At 41.7% G+C, this 23,418-nt stretch overlaps 1 protein-coding gene and 1 non-coding gene across 18 annotated transcripts in view; one reads left to right on the top strand and one right to left on the bottom strand.

The window, feature by feature from the left end:
- The window catches only part of AMBRA1 (autophagy and beclin 1 regulator 1), a 173,906-nt gene that overhangs the window by 41,793 nt on the left and 108,695 nt on the right, over nucleotides 1–23,418 (bottom strand). For all 17 annotated transcript variants that reach the window (XM_024749565.1, XM_024749566.1, XM_024749561.1 and 14 more), the window contains one exon: nucleotides 2,757–2,867. In XM_024749565.1, coding sequence (XP_024605333.1) covers nucleotides 2,757–2,867 — 111 coding nt within the window. The remainder of the gene's footprint in view (nucleotides 1–2,756; nucleotides 2,868–23,418) is intronic.
- On the top strand, nucleotides 22,469–22,573 carry LOC112402538 (U6 spliceosomal RNA). Its single transcript, XR_003003714.1, has one exon. It is a non-coding gene; the product is annotated as a U6 spliceosomal RNA (small nuclear RNA).

Raw genomic sequence — 23,418 nt, 5'->3', positions numbered from 1 at the left:
CGCTCCCGGGACTCCCTGGTGGCACAGTGGTTAAGAATCCACCTGCCAATGCAGGGGACACGGGTTCGAGCCCTGGTCCAGGAAGATCCCACATGCCGTGGAGCGGCTAAGCCCATGTGCCACAACTACTGAGCCTGCGCACCTAGAGCCCATGCCTGGCAACAAGAGAAGCCACCACAATGAGAAGCCCATGCACCGCAACAAAGATTAACCCCTGTTCACCGCAACTCGAGAAAGCCCTTGCACAGCAACAAAGACCCAATGCAGCCAAAAATAAATAAATAAATAAATAAATGTATTAATTTTTATTTAAAAAACAGTCTGCACTCCCAATGCAGGGGGCCTGGGTTCGATCCCTGGTCAGGGAACTAGATCCCACATGCGTGCCACAACTAAGAGTTCTCATGCCTCAACTAAGGAGCCCGCCTGCCGTAACTAAGACCTGGCACAACCAAATAAGTAAATAAATAAATATTTTTTTAAAAACCAGAAAAACAAAGTAAGACAGAGGGACTTCCCTGGTGGTCCAGTGATTAAGAATCCAGCTTCCAATGCAGGGGACTCAGGTTCAATCCCTGGTCGGGGAACTAAGATCTTACATGCTTTGGGGCAACTAAGCACTCCCGCCACAACAAAAGAGCCCTCATGCTGCAACTAAGACCCTATGCAGCCAAAAAAAAAAAAAAAAAAAAAAAAAATTAAAGTACCTTGGGTTTAAAAAAAAAAAAAAAAAGAGAGAGAAAGTATGTTTATCAAATTAGAAGATGATGTAAGGTTGGGGAAAAAAGGGCTGAATCGAAGTTCAAAAAAATGTTGAGAGGCAGGAACTAAGAAGAGCAATTGACACTATTAAGATAAAACTTAACAGAAACAAATACAAACCTTTGGTTTTTAAAACATTCGAACTGTACAAGTAAGTACAGGACAGTAAAGTCTTGGTTTATTAATAGTTATCAAGTATTTTTTTAATAAATAAATACATTTATTTATTATTTATTTATGTTTGGCTTCATTGGGTCCTCGTTGCTGTGCACGGGCTTTCTCTAGTTGTGGTGAGCAGGAGCTACTTTTCATTCCGGTGAGCAGGCTTCTCATTGCGGTGGCTTCCCTTGTTGCAGAGTGTGGGCTCTAGGCATGTAGGCTTCAATAGTTGCAGCACACGGGCCCAGCAGTTGTGGCTTGTAGGCTCAAGAGTGCAGGCTCAGTAGTTGTAGCGCATGGGCTTAGTTGCTTCACGGCATGTGGGATCTTCCTGGACCAGAGATCGAACCCGTGTCTCCTGCATTGGCAGGCAGATTCTTAACCACTGTGCAACCAGGGAAGTCCCATCAAGGAATTTTAAGTGACTGCAAACTCAATAGTGGCTTCAGAAAAAGCTGTTGAAATCTTAAGCTGAACTAACACTGTCCAAACCATCATTGTACTCTGTTTTGGACAGCTCTCATCTGGAGTGTTCTACGTTGTTCTGCCACCTCAAAGCTTAAAGAGGAAATGAGCAGAACTGTCAAGGATTTGAAAACCAGATCGTAAAAGGAATCTCAGGAATTCTGGCCCAAAAAGAATGATTTAAAGGGAAATGGCAGTTTATCTTCAAATAGCTTGAGAACTGTCACTCAGAAGAGACGTCATTAAACTTATTCTATGGAGATTCAGAGGTAGAACTAGGACCAATAGGAGGAAGTGACAGCAAGGGAAATGGTGGCTGGGTATAAGAAAAAACATTTGAACAGGAATTTAGCAGTGATGGACTAGGGCCAACTCATCAGACAGTGTGACCTATCTGAAGTGTTCAAGCAGAGGCTGAACCACTACTTCCCAAGGATGTGTGAGAGTCCGTCATCAGATAGAAAGTGAAATGAGATGTCTAAAATGCTGTGATTGGGCTTCCCTGGTGGTGCAGTGGTTGAGAATCCGCCTGCTAATGCAGGGGACATGGGTTCAGGCCCTGGTCCGGGAAGATCCCACATGCCGCGGAGCAACCAAGCCCGTGCACCACAACTGCTGAGCCTGCGCTCTGGAGCACACGAGCCACAACTACTGAAGCCCGTGTGCCAAGACTGCTGAAGCCTGAGCGCCTGGGGCCTGTGCTCCGTGGCAGTGAGAAGCCCTCGCACTACGGCGAGGAGTGGCCCCCACTCGCTTCAACTGGAGAGGGCCCGCACACAGCAACGGAAGACCCAATGCAGCCAATAAATAAATTAATTAATTTTTGAAAAAATGATGTGGTTTCAATCGAACAACTGGGACATGGGATTGAGGACTCGTAGAAGCTGGGAAAACGGACTGACAGACAGACATGTTTGTAAATCACACATCAATCAGGCCACTCTCTTTGTTCTATTCAGATCTAGATTAATAAATGAGTTTATCATCACTGTAGTCTTTCCTCAAGGGTCTGGCTCTCAGTTCCTACACTCCCTTCTCCTTCTCTTCCTCTCAGTTCCACCTACACTTCTAGGCTTGCGACAATGAACTACTAGTTGGTAAACTCCTGGGGCAGATATCTTCATTTTGGTGTCCACCTTATCATTGTTCTGATCACTGTACCAAAGTATTGTTCACTGCTCAGGGTGGGTGCTCAATACACGTTTGCTGAATTGCTTAACGAGAGTCAGAGAAGAACTGCAGAAATGGCACACGGCAGTCAGCTGCTCAACGAGGCGATGAAAAATCCAGTGCTATGTGCGTTTCTGAGCTCTGGCTCACCAGTAAGAGTCAGACCTTCCACCAGTATCCCCAGTTCTACCTTGGCTTACCATTACTGATTTCTGGGAGGTCAAACTTAGTGAAGTCCCACCACTGGAGCCGGTAGGTAGTATTGGCAATGTTACTGGCCACGGCAGACTGTCCATCACCAATCACTGCCCCTGGTGGGGGAGAAGACAAAGAAAGCACATTATAGTGTTTATCTATATGTTTCCATTGCAAACATGAGACAAAACTAGGATTAGTAGAAAAGGGAGAAAAGGAAGAATCACAACTAAGGCTGAAGAAAGCTGACAAGTCCTATCTGTCAAGTCTCTATCTCAGAGAAACCAGACATGTTTCTCAAGAACAATTCTACATGTAAATATAGTATAATACAATATAGTATAGTATAGTATAGTATAATATAAATCAGCCTCCCTTCCCATTATTACATAACATTTACTGAGTGCCAACAATGTGGCACGTACTGTATATATCCTATCTGGTAGGCTCACAATCTAAAGAGACAAATGGGTGTTCATAAAAATTCTGGGAAAGACACATGAAAAATGGTAGGACACCATTAACACAGAAAAGCATTCAGTCCCTGGACGTCTTTGTGGTGAGCAGCACCCTTTGGGAGAAAGCATCTCCTTTGTATATGACCTTCCTCCTAATAAAACATCTCAAAAGGAGGCTCCCCCAGGGAAGAGGCAGCCAGCATTCAGCTGATAGGATAGAGAGAGACAGCAAAGAACAAATGAGGTAATATTTGTTAATCTCTTCTGGACCTCTGGCATGTAACACAACAGAAATTTATGAGCCTAGCTTTTCCCCCTCAGAATATTTTTATTAAGGCAGTATTTTATAACTCCTGCCCTGCCCCACCCCAGGAGAACTTCCTTGAATCCAGATTCACTTGTAACATCTCACAGTTTAACTTTCCCTGAGACATACACTTCTGTATGACATTTTTTTCCTTGGTAACCAATTAAATAAAAAAGGGATTTTTTTAAAACAGGGTGACACTTTAATTTGCAGTTGTATTTCATTTTACTTGAACATGTCATCTCTTCCTCCTCCTCCTTCCGAGGTGCATTTCATACACACCCACCCTACTGATCAGACAGAGCCAAACCCTCTTGGGAGAATAGAACATTCTTATGTGCTACACAGCCTAAATGGTATTCTCTGCTGCAAATCAACTCTGACTGAGAAACTGAACTTGTTAGAGCTGACTAGCCTTGGAACAATGGACAGTTCTATACCCAGATTCTTCAGTATCACCATTTTCCTCCTCTGCATTTCACTGCAAGAGGGTCTTGTCTTTTTTTTTCCCCTCCTTTTAGAGCACTGCATTTATTGCTCTGCTACTCCTGGTGTTTCCCTGTTCTTTCCTCAGATGGTCAAGAGGTTGTTCAGAGAGAAAATGTCCTCCATATAAGCTATGAAATATGAGAAAAGTAGTCTTCTCACTCTTCCTCAGTTGCTTCAGGCCATTGCATGAGAAGACTCTTTTTTAACATTAGTTTACTGACAGAGTCCTTGTCCCTGTTTCAATTTGTTAAGAAAGGTACAAACAACTCATTCCCAAGATGATGATACTTCTAGATTAACATATCGTCAACATGGGCAGGACTGCCCCCATGGGGGTGAAAACTGTTCATGGTGGGGGAAAAATCTTAGAGAGTACAATCCCCAATCCCTGCCAAAGTACTGCAGTACATGAACAGATACACAGCATTATCTGTGATATTAAAATTTCATGGGAGAGGGGTGATTAGGGAAAAAGATGTCTAAAAAGGCTCCTTAGGAAGGTAATGATAAAATAAAGGTTGAGAAATACTGTTTTAGATAAACCAATACCATCCAAACAATACATTCTTTATAATCTTGCAGGTTCAAAGACATTGTTCAAAATGGTCATGATTTCTCTGAAGGCCTAAGAAAGACAGCATTTGAGGGTTCTGTCAATGACCCACTGACCTCAAATCCCTATTGAGGGGGCTTCCCTGGTGGCGCAGTCATTAAGAATCCGCCTGCCATTGCAGGGAACACAGGTTCAAGTCCTGGCCTGGGAAGATCCCACATGTCATGGAGCAACTAAGCCCGTGCACCACAACTGCTGAGCCTGTGCTCTAGAGCCCGTGAGCCACAACTACTGAGCCCACGTGCCACAACTACTGAAGCCCACACGCCTAGAGCCCGTGCTCCACAACAAGAGAAGCCACCACAATGACAAGCCCACACACCGCAACAAAGAGTAGCCGCCGCTCGCCGCAACTAGAAAGCCGGTGCACAGCAACGAAGACCCAACGCAGAAAAAAAAAAAAAAAAAATCCCTATTGAGGGCCCTGTGGCATATCACTTAAATGAGGTAAATATATGCCTTTGCTTAAACTTTACAGAAAATTCTGTAATAATGATATCTGACTTGGGAAATTTTGCTGAACCTCTGGGTCATGAGGAGGGTAAGCTACCTATAGGACTTTCTTTTTGTAAATAAATAAATAAATTTATTTATTTATCCATCTATCCATCTATCTATCTATTTATTGCTGTGTTGGGTCTTGGTTGCTGCACGAGGGCTTTCTCTAGTTGTGGCGAGTGGGGGCTACTCTTCGTTGCGGTGTGCGGGCTTCTCATTGTGGTGGCTTCTCTTGTTGCAGAGGATGGGCTCTAGGTGCACGGACTTCAGTAGTCGCAGCACGCGGGCTCAGCAGTTGTGGCTCGTGGGCTGAAGAGCACAGGCTCAAGCAGTTGTGGCACACAGGCTTAGTTGCTCCGCAGCATGTGGGATCTTCCTGGACCAGGGATCGAACCCATGTCCCCTGTATTGGCAAGTGGATTCTTAACCACTGCGCCACCAGGGAAGTTCCCCTATAGGACTTCCTTAATAGAAACTTTCTTGAGTTTTCTAGGCCTCCTTGATAATGAAAATAACTTTTTAAATTCCAAGGTCCACTACTCAGGAAAGAATTATTCAGTTTTATTTGGAACCAGGCTCAATTCCATTGAGTTTATGAATTGTTCCTCTGGCTTGCTTATCTTTATCTAGATGGTTGATATCAACCTCTGACCACCAGTCTCTCTCAAATGATTTTAGTTCCTTATAATTTCCTCCAACTTTTAACAGAAAAGCATATAACCCAAAATGGAAGAAGGCAAGTTGATTTTCTTAGTATATGATGAAAGAAATGCTAGTTCCTAAGACAGGATACGAAAAAAATTGAAAAAACAAACCCCATATCGTAGGAGCTTAAAATCTGGGGGAGAGGACGAGAGTTACAAACAGGAAAACAGTTAAGGAAAATACCAGATGCTTTAAGAGCACTGTGGATATATCTGCAACTGGAACAGAAATGACTGAGGCTCCAACTCACAGCTCCAGAAGCATCCTGTATATCCATGCCTCAGGAAACGTCTTCTGGAAAACAGCTGCGCAATAAAATAATCATGTATGGTTGTACTGTGTGGAAGAGACTAGGGAGGTATTCTCTGCCAGTGGTGCCAGAGTGTTAAGGAGGAATGGGGCCTGGCAGCAGGAAGAGTTGATTTTCAGTGCCACGTAAACATAGATTAGGGAGCTAAAGATGCCAGCAACAGATTAGAGTATTGTCACCAGGTTCTCTTCTGTAAGAGCTGCAGGCCAACTGAGCCCGTCTCTCAAGAAACATCAGGAAGAAAAAGTAGCACCCTATTAAAAAAAAAGCCCAACCATTTAACAGGCCTCTGGCTGCTAAGCTCAAGGTACAGGAAATGTGCCAGAATGAATTAATGGACTGACCCACAAAGTATTTACATAGGAGGCACTTAGCCTTGGAAACCAAATCCTGACAGAATGCTGAGGGATTTCTGAGGGATCAAGGTTTTCTCAGTAATAACAGAATGGAACAAGCTAGACTCAGGGTTTCTCAACCTCCACTATTGATATTTTGGGTCAGATAATTCTTTGTTTAGGGGGTAGGGGGGGTCTTGTGCACTGTAGGATGTTTAGCAGTACCCCTGGCCTCTTCCCACTAGATGCCAGTAGTCACCCAGTTGTGACCACCAAAAATGTATCCAGACATTGTCAAATGTTCCCTGGGGATCAAAATCATTCCTGGTTGGGAAACTCCAAGTTAGATAAATACAGCCTACATTTTACTCCAAGATAGGTGCTCTTAGGAAGCACTACTACTGGAATGCTTGCTGCTAAAGGCACCAAAACTGTTGGAGATACTGATTTTGGAGAGAAACCAATAAAAGGCACAGCATTATACAAATATTCCTTTAGCAAACTTCCAGTTTTCCATTTCTGCCATGGATTAGAGTTTGGCTTGAACTGGGATCTCATGTGTCTGTTTTTAACATTGTTTCTGAGAATACGGGCTTCAGAATCAGATGGACCCGATTTTGACTCTTCCTGCTAGTACCTATATTAGTATCATTCTGTGTAAATCAATCTCTCTGAACCTCAGTTTCCTTATCTGTAAAAAGATAATAAAAATTCTTTCAACTTATAGGGCTATTTGGAAAACTTACTGAAATAATAAATGTAAAGTGATGGCAAATAGTAAGTGTCTAATAAATGACCATTAAAATTATTTAATCATTTACTCCAATCTCTGTATGCTTCTCCTCTATAGGTATAGCTCTGGAGTCAACAGCTCATAGACAGAGGTTCTTTTGTAGGAGACTGGCCCAAATAATGTGCCAGGACCAAGGAAGAGAAGCACTTCATTTCAGAATTAAGAGCAAATGCATAGGACCCAGACTCCTTAGTAATGTTCTCCTTGAAAAACAGCTTAGGCCAAGATAGACCACATTCTGGTCCACAAAACACACTGTAACAAATTTAAAAGAACTGAAATCATACAAAGTATGCTGTCAGAACACAAGGAAATTAAACTAGAAATCAGTAACAGAAAGATAACTGGAAAAATCCCTAAATACTTAGAGATTAAGCAACACACTTTAAGTAACACATGGCTCAAAGAAGACATTGCAAGAGAAATTTTAAAATATATTTTTTTCTTTCTTTCTTTTATTTTTTTGCGGTACGCGGGCCCCTCACTGTTGTGGCCTCTCCTGTTGCGGAGCACAGGCTCCGGACGCGCAGGCTCAGCGGCCATGGCTCACGGGCCCAGCTGCTCCGCGGCATGTGGGATCCTCCCAGACCGGGGCACGAACCCGTGTCCCCTGAATCGGCAGGCGGACTCCCAACCACTGCGCCACTAGGGAAGCCCTAAAATATTTTTAACTAAATGAAAATACAACTAATTAAAATTTGTGGGATGTAGCGAAAGCAGCGTTTAGACGGAATGTTACTGCTTTGAATGCACATACTAGAAAAGAAGAAAGATCTAAATAAAATCAATAATTTAAACTTCCACTTTAGGAAACAAGAAAAAGAAGAACAAATTAAATCCAAAGTAAGCAGAAGAAAAGAAATAATCAAAATTAGAGCAGAAATCAGTGAGACTGAAAACAGGAAATCAACAGAGGAAAAAAAAAAAAAATCAATGAAATCAAAAGCTGGTTCTTTGAAAAGACCAATAAAATCAATAAACCTTTAGCCAGGCTAACAAAGAAAAAAAAGAGGGAAGATACAAATTATTAATACCAGAAATGAAAGACAAGCTATCACTACTGATCCTATGGACACTAAAAGGATAGTAAAGGACTATTATGAACAACTCAAGGCCCACAAGTTTGATAAGCTAGGTGAAATGGACCAATTCCTTGAAAGACACAGACTACCAAAATTGACACAAGAAGAAACAGATGATCTGAATAGGCCTATATCTATTACACTGAATCAATCATTAAAAACCTCTTAAGACAGAAAGTGCCAGGCCCAGGTGGGTTCACTGGTAAATTCTACCAAACACCTAAGGAAGAAATTACACCAAATCTCCATAATCTCTTCAAGAAAACAGAAGTGGGACTGCTTCTGAGGCCAGCACTACCCTGATACCAAAACTGGACAAAAACATTGAAGAAAGGAAAACTACAGTCTAATATCTTTTATGAACACAGAAGTAAAAATGCTCAACAAAATGCTGGCAAATCGAATACAATAATGTATAAAAAAAAAGTTACACACTATGACCAAATGGGGATTTATTCCAGTAGGCAAGGCTGGTTAAACATTTCAAAATCAGTTAATAATATGATACATCACATCAACAGGATAAAGAAGAAAAATCATATGATCATATCAATAGATACAGAAAAGGCACCTGACAAACTCTAAAACCTAGTTTTGATAAAAACTATCATCAAACTGGGAAGAGTGGGGAACTTCTCAAGTTGATAAACAATGTCTACAAAAAACCCATAGCTACATTTAAAGGTGAGAAACGACAGTTGACCCTAGAAAAACATATATGTTTGAACGATGTGGGTCCATTAACATGCAGATTTTTTTCAATAAATACGTATACAGTACTACATGATCTGCAGTTGGCTGAATCCAGGGTGTGGAACAGCAGATATGGAGGGCTGACTGTACAGTTATACATGGATTTTCAACTGTGCGGGAGCCAGAGTCCCTTTCTCCCCACATTGTTCAAGGGTTAACTGTATATGCTTTCCCCCTAAGACTGGGAACAAGCAAGGATGTCTCCTCTCCTCTCACCACTCCTCTTCAACACTGTACTGGAAGCCTACTTAATGCAATAAGACAAGAAAAGTAAGTAAGAGGTATACAGATCGGAGAAGAAGAAATAAAACTTTCGTTGTTCACAGATACCATAACTGTTTATGTAGAAAATCCCAAAGAATAAAACAACAAACAAGCAAAAAGCAAAACCTCCTGGAACTGTTAAGTGATTATATTAAGTTGCAAGATAGAAGTCAACTGCTTTCCTATATGCCAGCAATGAATAAATGGAATTGGAATTTGAAGTTTAAATATAATATCATTTATATTAGCACCCAAAAAAAGGAAAACCTTAAGTATAAATCTAACAAAACATGTACAAGATCTATCTGATGAAACAAATCACAAAAGATCTGAAAAAATATTGGAGAGATATTCCATGTTCATGGATAGGAATATTTAGCACTGTTAAGATGTCAATTCTTCCCAACTGGATCTATAGATTCAATGCAATCCCAGTCAAAATCCTAGAACATTACTTTGTGAATATCAAAAAACTGATTCTAAAGTTTATCTGGAAAGGCAAAAGATCCAGAATAGCCAACGCAATATGCAAAGAAAGAACAAATTTGGAGGACACTATCTGACGTCAAGGCTTACTATAAAGCTACAGTCATCAAGATAGTGTGGCATTGGTGAAAGAATATGTCTACTCTAGATCTATGTCTAGACCTAGTCTTGATCTATGTCTAGACCAATGGAACAGAAAAAAGAGATCAGAAATAAACCCACACAAATATAGTAAACTGATCTTTGACAAAGGAGCAAAGGCAATTCAATAGAGAATTGAATCTCTTCAAAAACAGTACTGAAACAACTGGATATCCATATACAAAACTATAAAATAAACCTAGACACAAACCTTACACTTTTCAAAAAATTAACTCAAATTGGATAGACCTAGACGTAAAACACAAAACTCTAACTCCTAGGAGATAATATAAGAGATAATCTAGGTGACCTTGGGCTTGGCAAAGACTTTTAAGATACAACACCAAAAGTACAATCCATGAAAAGAAAAAATTGACAAATTTTACTTCATTAAAATTAAAAACTTTTGCTCTGTGAAAGACACTGTTAAAAAGAATGAAGAGACAACAGTCTGGCAGAAAATCTTTGCAAAACACTTAACTGATAAAGGACTGGTATCCAAAATACACAAAGAACTCTTAAAACTCAACAATAACAAAAAACCCAATTAAAAAATGGGCAAAGGATCTAAACAGACACCTCACCAAAGAAGATATACAGATGGCACATAAGCATACGAAAAGATGCTCAACATCATTCCTCATCAGGGAACTGCAAATTAAAACAACAAAGAGAAACCACTACACAGATTGTCACAATCGCTGAAATCCAAAACACTGATAACACCAAATGCGGAACAGGATGTGAAACAACAGGAACTCCCATTCCTTGCTGGTGGGAATGCAAAATGGTACAGCCACTTTGGAAGACAGTTTGGCAGTTTCTTGCAAAACTAAACATACTCTTACCATATGATCCAGCAATCATGCTCCTTGGTATTTACACAAATGAGTTGAAAGCATTATGTCCACACAAAACCTACACAGAGATGTTTATAGCAACTTTATTTGTAACTGCCAAACCTTAAAAGCAACCAAGATGTCCTTTAATAGGAGAATGGATAAGTAAACTGTGGTACATCCATACAATGGAATATTATTCAGTTCTAAAAAGAAATGAGCTATCAAGCCATGAAAAAACATGGAAGAAATTTAAGTATATATTATTAAGTGAAAAAAGCAAAAAGCTATATATTGTATGATTCTAAACTATATGTCATTCTGGAAAAGCCAAAACTGTGGACACAGTAAAGATCAGTGGTTGCCAGGAGTTTGGGGGGAGAGAGGAATGTACAGGTGGAGCACAAGGAGACTTTTTTTGTCGTAGTGATACTATTTTGTACGGTACTATAATGGTGGATCATGTCACCATATTTTTGGCAAAACCCACAGAATTTACAACAATAACAGTGAACCCTAATGTAAACTATGGACTTTGGGTGATAGTGATGTTTCAAGGTTGGTTCATGAATTATAACAAATGTATCACTCTGGGGCAGGATGCTGATGATGGGGGAGGCTATGGGTGTGTGGGGAAGGAGGAAGGTATATGGGAGCTGTCTGTACTTTCAACTTAATTTTTCTGTAAACCTAAAACTGCTCTAAAAAAAAGTCTATTAATTTAAAAAGAGAGAGAGAGAGAGAGCCCAAGACTCTCATTCATGTTCTAGGAAATGGTGGAAAGAGCGGCTGTCCATAAGCATACTGTTAGTCATAGCAGTTCACTTTCTACCTCACAACCACAGAGTTCTTCTTCTGGAGCCTCAGAGCAAAAGAGTAAATGAAGATTATTCTGACGAAAGACAAAATGAAAGGGAAAAGAAACTTGAATCCAGTGATCCTGGCCAACCATCAGAAAACAACCATGGAGGGCTTCCCTGGTGGCACAGCAGTTAAGAATCCGCCTACCAATACAGGACACGGGTTCAAGCCCTGGGCCAGGAAGATCCCACATGCCGCAGAGCAACTAAACCCGTGCACCACAACTACTGAGCCTGTGTTCTACAGCCCGCGAGCCACAACTACTGAGCACATGTGCCACAACTACTGAAGCCTGCACGCCTAGAGCCCGTGCTCCGCAACAAAGAGAAGCCAGCACGATGAGAAGCCCACGCACCACAACAAAGAGTAGCCTCCACTCACTGCAACTAGAGAAAGTCCGCACACAGCAACGAAGACCCAGTGCAGCCAAAAATAAATAAATTTATATTAAAAACAAAAAACCTTCTCTTCTTTAAAAAAAAAAAGAAAGAAAGAAAAAGAAAACAACCATGGCAAAAACCAAACTGCTAAGTCTCATTCTCTGAGTCCTGTGTTCAAATTGCAGGCTGGGGCTTCCCTGGTGGCGCAGTGGTTGAGAGCCCGCCTGCAGATGCAGGGGACATGGGTTCATGCCCCGGTCCGGGAAGATCCCACATGCCACGGAGCGGTTGGGCCCGTGAGCCATGGCCGCTGAGCCTGCGCGTCCGGAGCCTGTGCTCCGCAGCGGGAGAGGCCACAGCAGTGAGAGGCCCGTGAACCGCAAAAAAAAAAAAAAAAAAAAATTGCAGGCTGGAAGCCTTGGGAATGTGTCTAGGGATAAAATTTTAATAGTCATGACAGTCACATGGTAGGTGAGCTCTACCAAGTCTGCATACATCTTTCTACCTCTGCTTCTCTCAGACTCTTCCCTCCTGTTCCTTGGAAAGGAGAATCAGGGACCCTTTTTTCCAAAAGAGCTTTTTAGGCTCTCTCCAAGATCTGTTCTAGGAGCAGGGATATGAAGAGTATGATTCAACAGTACAGTGAAAATATGCAACAATAGGAATCATTAGCAAATCTATCAGAAAAGCTAATTCGGGAGGTTAAAGAAGGGCAAGTTACAAAGAAGGAAGTGATTAAATTATATCTCAGTCCTATAAAATTGATGCATTTGAGGCGGCCTAATTCAGAACAGCCGTCTGACTGTGCTGCTGCTGGGAAGACAGAATAAGAATGGGGCTGGGGGCTAAAACACGCCATCAGCCGAGAAACACAGTTACTCTTCTTCTGCTTGGTTGTGATATGAAGCCAAGAACCAGCTTGCTAATTTAATTGGTCAGTAGAACTGAAACTAGAAACCCCAAGGCAGATCCAACTGAAGAACTAAGCAACTTTTCAAAATTCTTCTTAGAGAGCCAGCCACAAAAGACCACATATTATATGATTCCATTTACATGAAATGTCTAGAATAGGCAAAGCAACAGTCAAAAAGTAGATCAGAAATTGCCTAGGGCTGGAGTGGGCAGGGGAAGTGGAGGGGGGAGGGGGAAGTGACTGCTAATGGGCATGGGGTTTTTTACAAGGTGATAAAAATGTTCTGAAATACACAGATAGTGGCAATGATTGCACAACTCTGTGAATATACTAAACACCACTGAATTGTACACTTAAAATAGGTGAACTATACAGTATGTGAACTACATCTCAATAATGCTATTATTTAAAAACAGTATTCAATATAACTTTTGTTCCATTTATGAAGTAAAATATGGCAATTCCACTTTTGGTATCCCTTCACACTTCTTTAATAATTTAAGAGTATTGGTGAGCATCTTTTTGTTCCGTATTTGTTTACTGGCTCATTTTATTTCTTTTACTGTGCACTGCTTACCCGCACCTTTTGTGTATTTTTATGTTTGGGTATTTTAAAGTTTTTTTGTTTTTTTTATAGATTGTCTGAGTTCTTTGTAAATAATAAATTGGTTTCTGTCCATGAAAAATAATTCTTAGAACAATACAACACAGGATTATTTGGACATAAAAAGCATTCTTCATAAGTATATATTGAATGGCATCCTAGGAAGAACATTTATTCCTCTTTCCAGAAAGCTTTATTTAAATGCAGTCTTTAGGAACTTCCCTGGTGGATCAGTGGTTAAGAATCTGCCTGCCAATGCAGGGGACACAGGTTTGAGCCCTGGTCCAGGAAGATCCCACATGCCGCGGAGCAACTAAGCCTGTGCACCACAACTATTGAGCCCACGCACCTAGAGCCTCTGCTCTGCAACAAGAGAAGCCACCGCAACGAAGAGTAGCCCCCACTCGCCACAACCAGAGAAAGCCCACACAGCAATGAAGACCCAATGCAGCCAAAAATAAATAAATATATTTTTTAAAAAATGCAGTCTTTAAATCTGTTCCATGAAGGAGTATATAACTAAGCATGTTGTAACTCTCACTTTATCACCTTATCACCAATTTAAAAAGTCTCATCCAAGATCATAGTCAACTATTCTATAGCCTGGGGACCTGGAAAGAGTTCCTGGTGGCAAATAACAAGACTTCCTCCAAGGGTAGATGTTTCTCTTAGTTCTCATTTATGGTTTTGACATTGAGGAAAATGACCAAACTATATGTAGTTTGTTTAAAAATAACAGCTTTATTATGATATAATTCACATATCATATAATTTACCTAATTAAAGCATATAATTTAAGGGGTTTTAGTATATCTCACAATTGTGCAACCATTATCAAAATCAAATTTACAACAACCGTCACTGCTACCTAATTTCAGGACATTTTCATCATTCCCTAGCTTCCAAAATACCTTACCCATTAGCAGCTACTCCCCTCCCCTCTGCCCCACTCCCTCCCTTGCCCTAAGCAAGGGAAGAGATTAGTGAATCTATTTTCTGTCTGTATAATTTTTGCCTCTCTTGGACATTTCATATGAATGGAATCATACAGTAAGTGGCTGTTTGTGTCTGGCTTCTTTCACTTAGCATAATTTTTTCAAAGTTCATCCATGTTTTAGCATTTATCAGTACTTCATTCCTTTTTATGGTCGAATAATGTTCCACTGTATGTTTTTATAACTGAACCACAGGTTCACATGAGATTAAGATAATAGTTTTTATTTATAGAAAACACACTGCATGGAACCTAGCAATCATAAAAGTGTTGAGGGAAACAGATTTATGTCCTTCCAAAGGAAGGAAAAAGTAGGCTTTCAAAGATCAATTCTGGGGTCTTTGCTGGTGGCGCAGCGGTTAAGAATCCGCCTGCCAATGCAGGGGACACGGGTTCAAGCCCTGGTCCTGGAAGATTCCACATGCCGCGGAGCAACTAAGCCCGTGTGCCACAACTACTGAGCCTGTGCTCTAGAGCCCGTGAGCCACAACTACTGAGCCCACGTGCCACAACTACTGAAGCCCACATGAAGCCACCGCAATGAGAAGCCCGCCCGCTGCAACAAAGAGCAGCCCCTGCTCACCGCAACTAGAAGAAAGCCCACGCGAAGCAATGAAAACTCAACGCAGCCAAAAATAAATTTTAAAAAAACAAAACAAAACAATTCTGAATATATCACCTATAGCTGAAGCGAGTCTTTGTTTTTTTCTGAGGCTAAAATAAAAGAGGAGTATTAGGGGACATCATTTTCTGTAAAAACACAAAAATAAAACCCCACTACTCTGTTCTCTGTATCTACATGTTTGGTTTGGTTTGGTTTGTTCACTTATTTTTGTTTTATTTTTTATATTCCACACATGAGACTTATATAATGTTATAAACCAATGTTACCTCAATAAAAAATAAATTAAAACAAAAAAAGACCCCCCAAAATATCATATGGGTGACTATAATTATGACATAGGAAATATTCTCAGTAAGGTATGTGGTCTATCAGACTTAGGCTGTTTAATAACTGTTCTAACTGGTCACTGAAACTGATGTTGAGATCAACCATTATACAGTAAAGGTCCGAAATATATATATGTGTGTGTGTGTGTTTATATATATATATATATATATACACACACACACACATATATATAAAATTTTCCCCTCCCCCAGCTTCACTGTGCAGCTTGCAGGAACCTGCGCCCTCGGCAGTGAAAGTGTGGAGCTCTAACCACTGGACCACCAGAGAATTCCCAGGTCCGAAACATATTTAACATAAATTAAAGGGTAAGTATTTTGTAGATACAGATGTCATTGACTATATGTGTCCCTTTTTGGTGGGGGGGCCGCACCCTGCAGCTTGTGGGGTTTTTAGCTCCCCAACCAGGGATCGAATCTGGGCCCTAGGCAGTGAGAGCATGGAGTCCTAACCACTGGACCGCCAGAGAATTCCTGACTATACGTGCTCTTAGCAGGAATTGGGTCCCTAAACCAACATAATTTTATTGTCCAGTAAACTCCTAAAGGCTCTAAAGCTCCTGCTCATAAAAACAAGGGTAGCATTAGTCCACATACAAATCATGAACTTTAGGAGCAGACCCAAGAAAGATATTGTTGAGGTCAAAGGCATTAGATGAGGCCAACAAAATAATAAATTATATAGCCTGTGAACTCAACAAGGATATTAGTAAGGCCTGGAATACAGATACTGTGCAAGGAAGGGGAAAGAAACAGCTATGAAAGATTTCTACGCATCACAGTGTCATCGAAATTTTTCTCAAAACAACAATTCAAACCAGGATTATGTGGCCATAGCAGAGTAAGCTTTGTAACAGGCCAAGAGGAGGAAGAGAAATTAACCTGATGGTCATTAGGGCCAGAGCAGTGGATAGAGCCTTCCTATCTGGAGTAAGTAGTACACAGAATCTGATATTAGCTTTTCTAAAAATTGTGGCAAAAAGCACATAACATAAAATTTACCATCTAAGCCATTTTTAAGTGTACAGTTAGTTACAGTTACAGTTCAGTAGTGTTAAGTATATTCACATTGTTGTGAAACAGAACTTTTTCATCTTACACTTACAAACCTGAACCTCTATACCCGTTAAACAACTTCCCTTTTCACTCTCCCCTCAGACCACAATTCTTTCTGTTTCTATGAATCTGACTACTTTAGATACCTCATATAAGTGGAAACACGTACGTAGTATTGGCATTCGTTTTTAATGTGTCTTAAAAGAGAGAATGCACAGTGCTTCCCTGGTGGTGCAGTGGTTAAGAATCTGCCTGCCAATGCAGGGGAGATGGGTTCAAGCCCTGGTCCGGGAAGATCCCACATGCCGCAGAGCAACTAAGCTCGTGTGCCACACTACTGAGCCTGAGCTCTAGAGCCCGCGCGCCACAATTACTGAAGCTCATATGCCACAACTACTGAAGCCCGTGCGCCTAGAGCCCGTGCTCCGCAACGAGAAGCCACCGCAATGAGAAGCCCGCGCACCACAACGAAGAGTAGCCCCCACTCGCTGCAACTAGAGAAAGTCTGCACGCAGCAACGAAGATCCAATGCAGCCAAAAAAAAAAAAAAACCAAAAAGAAGTAAAATAAATAAATTTATATAAAAAAAAGAATGCACAACTAGATAGCGCACACATAAAGTCATTCACACAGACATGGTGTGAAATCAGTCATATTCAAACCTACAGGTGGTCCTTAGGTCTGATGGGAGAATGTAACTTCTAGGCCTGGCATGGTCATTTCCCCTTAAAAAGCCATTCCAAAAAAAAAAAAAAAAAGTCATTCAAAGAGGTCAAACAGAGCACAGGGCTCATGCCAATAGACCTAGAAAGCTCCAGAAAGTCCAAAGGTGGTGGGGCTGCCACAAGACTACTTTGCTTCCCAATTCAGAGATCGTCAATGATTACATCACGGTGCCTTGATGGTACCAGTGTCAGCAGGAGTTCAGCAAAGCATCACCAGCCTAAAGCAAAGGAGTAAGCTGCTCTTCACTGGGTCCTCACTCCTTCCTCCTATCACACTAAAACCCAGGATTAATCTTGACTGTTGGCAGGGTGACTGGTACCTGCTAGCTCTCTGAAGTCAAGCTAAGATGCTCCTGCGTGGGTAGATGAAGACGCTGAGGCCTGTTTTCATCACCCATTCTGTAGACCTCCCCTTCTTCGATATGTATGTCCTAATGAAGCAATTATCTACACTTACACTAATGATGTAATTGGGACAAGTAATTATGAAAGCAGAACATCCATTTTCAAAGAAATGAATAACATTACCTTTCTTCCACAAACATTATTTAAGACAAACACAAATAAGCTCACAAGAACACATGCTACCGAAACATATTTGGGAACAGCATTCCAAACCCCAATGTGTTCAGGAGAAACGGAGAAAAAAAAAGCCCAACACCCCCAAAACAAAAACAAAAAACCTTGCGTTGGACTCCCACCAGGCAGGGATTTCCTCAAAGCCTCTACTTCTGACTGAAGACATGCAGGTGGATGAGAGTATTAAGAATTACTCTACCTCCACTTCAACATCCCCCACAACCTGGCATTTCCTATATTTAGGTCCTAGCAACCTCTGCTGCTGGAAGGACACTGGCTTAGGCAGGTCCCCGAGTGAAGCCAGGAAAGGAGTCCGGAAAGCTGTCATCATCTCACCGTAGCACAACGGGGCTGCTTACAGTGGGTGCCTGAGCAGCAGACGGATGGGCAGAGATGGGGTGGGGGGAGGCGGGGAAAAGTACTGAGGGAGATAAGAGGTGCGAGAGAAAGATAAAGAGAGTGACTGACCAACTCAAACACTGAAGAGCTCTCACCAATCACCTGTCTTAGATTGCTGAGGCTCCTGCGGCTTTTATTGTTTGGTGGAAGCACAAGTGAGAAGAATTGGACCAGAGGGTCTTGGGCTTGTCAGCAGCAGGAGGGAAACGACCTTTACTGCTGCAAAGAGGATGCAAATTTCAAAAGCCTAAAATCTGCAATGAAGGGAAATGGAAATGTGCTGAACGTGGGTTTGACTGGCAGCTTTCCTCATCTGCCGATCACAGGGTAATAAACACTGGGAGATGGCAGAAATGAAGACAAATGCTTTCAGCAGCACCATTCCCCACCCGCCCCTCCTCTTACGCCCCCACTCAGCACATGACAAGAGAGTTAAAGCAAGAAAATAAATCAGCTTCTCAACCAACTCTTTTGTTAAAACTTTCCTTACAGGCCACCTACACGTGAATTATTGCTCTATGAGCCTACATTCTCATTAGGAGGCCCAGTTTGTAAAGGGTGAAAAGCTCCTGTCAAATCACACCTGTACATTACGGGGTACAGCATTACTGGGCTGAGTCAGTTGGGGCCAGCATATAAGAAAGAGGCCACAGGCTGCTCCCAGAGGGGAAGGCACAGAGGCCCCAAGCCTGTGAGACTCTAACTCAAGCATGGCTCACTCAGTTTAGAGGAGACTCTCGAGCTCCAAGGACAGCATGGTGTCACTTCACTGCAATCACTGCCACATTACCATTTACCCAGGGACAGAAAGGCTGAGTAAGCTCTGAGGGCCAACAAAGAAGACCCTTGGGCTTGGAGGGCAAAGGTGAAGTCAGATCACAAAGTGGATACAGAATACAATACTCGGTCTTGACTGCCAACTTCACATTCACTTTGGAGTGAAGGAAACATCTATAAGGTCGAGGATCATATGGGTTTCCTGCAAGTTAGTGCAAGGGAAATATTGCATATTTTAGGACTTGCGACATTGAGATAAAGCATCCAGCTGACTTAGTTTTTGTAAAGGGACTAGGGTTTTTTGAGTAAGGTCAAAAGGTTAGTAATTCCTAATCCATGTGGTGGCAGCTGCTTAAAGGAAGATGGTTGAGCATTTTGTAAAAACTACATCCTGATTACGCTAAAAGTGAGCCTGATAAAAATCTTAGTAACTAGATCCTTTAAGATACTCAAAAAGACATTCTGTCCTATTGGCCCAGTCTGGCTGTTTTTTTCCAGATCAGAGGTGGAAAAAAGATTCTAGACCTTTGTTCTAAAGTGCAGGCACAGGGGCTTCCCTGGTGGCACAGTTGTTGGGGGTCCGCCTGCCGATGCAGGGGACACGGGTTCGTGCCCCGGTCCGGGAGGATCCCGCGTGCCGTGGAGTGGCTGGGCCCGTGGGCCATGGCCGCTGAGCCTGCGCATCCGGAGCCTGTGCTCCGCAGCGGGAGAGGCCACAGCAGTGAGAGGCCCGCGTACCGCAAAAAAAAAAAAAAAAAAAGAGTAAAGTGCAGGCACCAACTGGTGGAAAGTCTGGAGCAAAAATAAGTGGGAGAGACCTTGGTAAATGGGCCTGTTTCAAACCACAAACTGCTCGGAAACGTGAGTAGTCCCCAGAGCCAGGCATGTGCTCTGGGATCCTGGGAGAACAACACTTGTCACATAAAGATAGCTAATTTGAAATAGCTCCTAATTAAAATCCACTGTTCAGACATTAATATCAGGCACAAAGTGGAAAAGCATTATTAACAAGCCCCATATTGAGATACTGCTCAGAAGGATGCACCTAGAAGCTAGACAACAATCTGGATAAAATCTAAATAAAATCTCACCTCCTTCTGGAAGCTTTTCAGAATTAGGGAGAAATCCCTCCCCACACAGCATTAGCCATTTTCATAACACAAAACATTTGTCATCTTGTAGGTTACCTGTATATAAAGTCTGCAATGAGTTCAAGTGTTTATATCTCTGTGTACACCTAGCCATCAATTTTCAGTTGATACTGCCTGGTCTCTTTCTTCTTTAAGATAGTGAACTCCTTGAGAGAAGAGGGTCAACTTTTCACTTAAATTTTAAATATTGTACAGTCGCAGAACTTAGAATTTTGCCATTCATACAGTTACAAAGGGTGAGGAGCACCAATGGGAGCTGCAAGGAAGGTCACTGCTAGCCTTATGAACTGTCCTTCCACAAGTGAGAAGACATGCCCTAGACAGTCCTTACTATCTATATCTATTATAGGGACAGGCTGAATTATAAAGAACCAAATCATATGTTAATTTTCAGTCCAGTATATACATCCAGGAATGGGACTAAGCAATTACAGTTTGCAAAAAGAGCATGTCTTTAATTATAAATAAACTGAAACATCCATCGAGAAAAAAACAGCTTAACAAACTATGGTCAATTATACTATGGAACACCATTCAGCCATCCAAGAGAATAAAGTAGATCTGTATGTACCGACACAGAAAGATGTCCTTGATATATTGTTCTGTATGATCCCATCTCTATAAAAAAACAAAATGAAGAAAAAAATAGGTATATAAATATATATGTGTGTGATGAGGCATAGAGAAAAATTTGGAAAGATATACTCCAAAGATGGTGAACTCCTTGAGAGAAAGGGGTCAACTTTATACTTAAATTTTAAATACTGTACAGTCGCAGGACTTAGAATTCCCTTTGGGGAATGGGACTGAGGATAAGAGTGGTGGGGAGAGACTTAAGCATTTTACAGTACATATTTTGATATTAGCTGAATTACAGTGGACCTGTTTGGTTTTTGGGTTTGTTTTTTTTTTGCGGTATGCAGGTCTCTCACTGTTGTGGCCTCTCCCGTTGCGGAGCACAGGCTCCGGACGCACAGGCTCAGCGGCCATGGCTCACGGGTCCAGCCGCTCCGCGGCATGTGGGATCCTCCGGGACTAGGGCATGAACCCACGTCCATGCATCGGCAGGCGGACTCCCAACCACTGCGCCACCAGGGAAGCCCAGTTTTGGGGTTTTTTAAAACAAGATTTAAAAGGGAAAACAGGAAGAGTGAGAAGTTACCTTTATAATGATCTATGGAAATCTTGTACGTTTTACCATTTAATATCCCCTATATTCGACATATACATTTATTTGTTCTATGAAGCTAACTAGTTGAAGGACTTGAGAAAAACTCCTTGATCCTGGGTTTGCAATAAAATTCAAAAACCTCAAGTTTTCCATTTTTACCAAGTGACAGTCAGAATGATACTCTGAGATGCCCTTCATACATCTAAGAAGAGGGTTATGTCTTTGGTAACCAATAAATCTGTGCTATTTGACTAAAAAGGAGTCAGAACAATTCCACCTCTGGGTGAATATCTTACAAAAAATGCTACAGATGTACACAAGGACATATGTCAAGGAAGTTCAAGGCATGTTGTTATAGTAAAAATCTAGAAAGTTTCATGTTCTTCAATAGGGAATAATGTATATAAATGAATACTAGGCAACAATTAAAAGGAACAAACCAAATCAATCAAACTGTGTCATTGTGGATTGATGAAAAACATAATATTGAATTATAAAAGTTGTAAAAATGATACATATGGTATGATACCATTTATAAAAATACAACTCTTAAAACACAAAGCAGGGCTTCCCTGGTGGCGCAGTAGTTAAGAATACACCTGCTAATGCAGGAGACACAGGTTCGAGCCCTGGTCCGAGAAGATCCCACATGCCGCGGAGCAACTATGCCCGTGCGCCACAGCTACTGAGCCTGTGCTCTAGAGACCGCGAGCCACAAGTATTGCAGCCCGTGTGCCTAGAGCCCATGCTCCAAAACAAAGAGAAGTCTCTGCAATGAGAACCCTGCACACTGCAACAAAGAGTAGCCCCTGCGCGCCGCAACTAGAGAAAGCCCGCGCCCAGCAATGAAGACCCAACGCAGCCAAAAATAAAATAAATTAAAAAAAAAAACACAAAGCAATGATATTTTACTAACATATTAAGTTATAAAAGAGGGACTGCAATTATATAAACCAAGTTCATGATAGAGGCTGCCTCTAGGTAGACCGGGAAATATAATTATGGAAGTCAAAGGGAACTTCGACTTTATCTAAAAAGATTTTATTTTTAAGAATTGAGGGGGGAGCTCGCTTCGGCGGCACATATACTAAAATTGGAACAATGCAGAGAAGATTAGCATGGCCCCTGCGCAAGGATGACACGCAAATTCGTGAAGTGTGCCATATTTAAAAAAAAAAAAAAAAAAAAAAAAAAAAAAAAAGAACTGAGGGGGGAAATTCCCTGGAGGCCCAGTGGTTAGGGCTCCCTGCTTGCACTGCAGGGGGCATGGGTTCGATCCCTGGTCGGGGGAACTAAGATCCTGCATGCTGCGTGGCAGCCAGAAAAAAAAAAAAGAATTGAGGCACGCAGGGCAAACTGTTAACAACTATTAAATCTTGGTGTGGCGGCACAGATGCTTGTTATATATGTGTGTGCCTGTACGTATGTATTTATACTTCTTTATATTAAAAAAATCTCTCACTATTGAAGGGAGGGAGAAAGGGGATAGGAAGGAAGTAAACAAGCAAGAAGCTGGGGACACAAGGTAAAGACCTTTAAATGCTTCCCCACAATCTCAAGCCTTGTCCAACAAAGAACGGGTGAGGCAGTAATTGGTTAAAGTGAAATACTCTGGGATGTGGAGTCCCACTAAATTCCAAAGGTGGGCAGAGACGGCCATATTCCGTTTACTTGGAATTCTTGACATGCAAGATTTCTCCCACAGAAACATATCCTGTGTCTCAGTGAATCATGTAAAGGTGATTATACCATGTAAAGCCTGAGCTACTGCACTGGTGAAACCATCCAGCAGGCAGCTATGAATGGCATATGGTCACACAAACTTTGTACCCAACAAAAGCGGAGGCTCTAAGGCCATAGGCTTCCTGGGTTCACACTAGGAACAGTCTGTCTGCACAGACGAAATGTACAAACAGATGCCCAGCCCTAAGCTTTTCTCTTAGATGCCACCTTAAAACATCTTACCAGGGCTTCCCTGGTGGCGCAGTAGTTGAGAGTCCGCCTGCCAATGCAGG

The sequence above is a fragment of the Neophocaena asiaeorientalis genome, unplaced genomic scaffold (assembly GCF_003031525.2).
Source record: "Neophocaena asiaeorientalis asiaeorientalis breed wild unplaced genomic scaffold, Neophocaena_asiaeorientalis_V1.1 scaffold43, whole genome shotgun sequence".
NCBI lineage: Eukaryota > Metazoa > Chordata > Mammalia > Artiodactyla > Phocoenidae > Neophocaena > Neophocaena asiaeorientalis.
The sequence above is the reverse complement of the archived record's forward strand: the minus strand, read 5'-3'. Positions and strand labels throughout refer to the sequence as shown.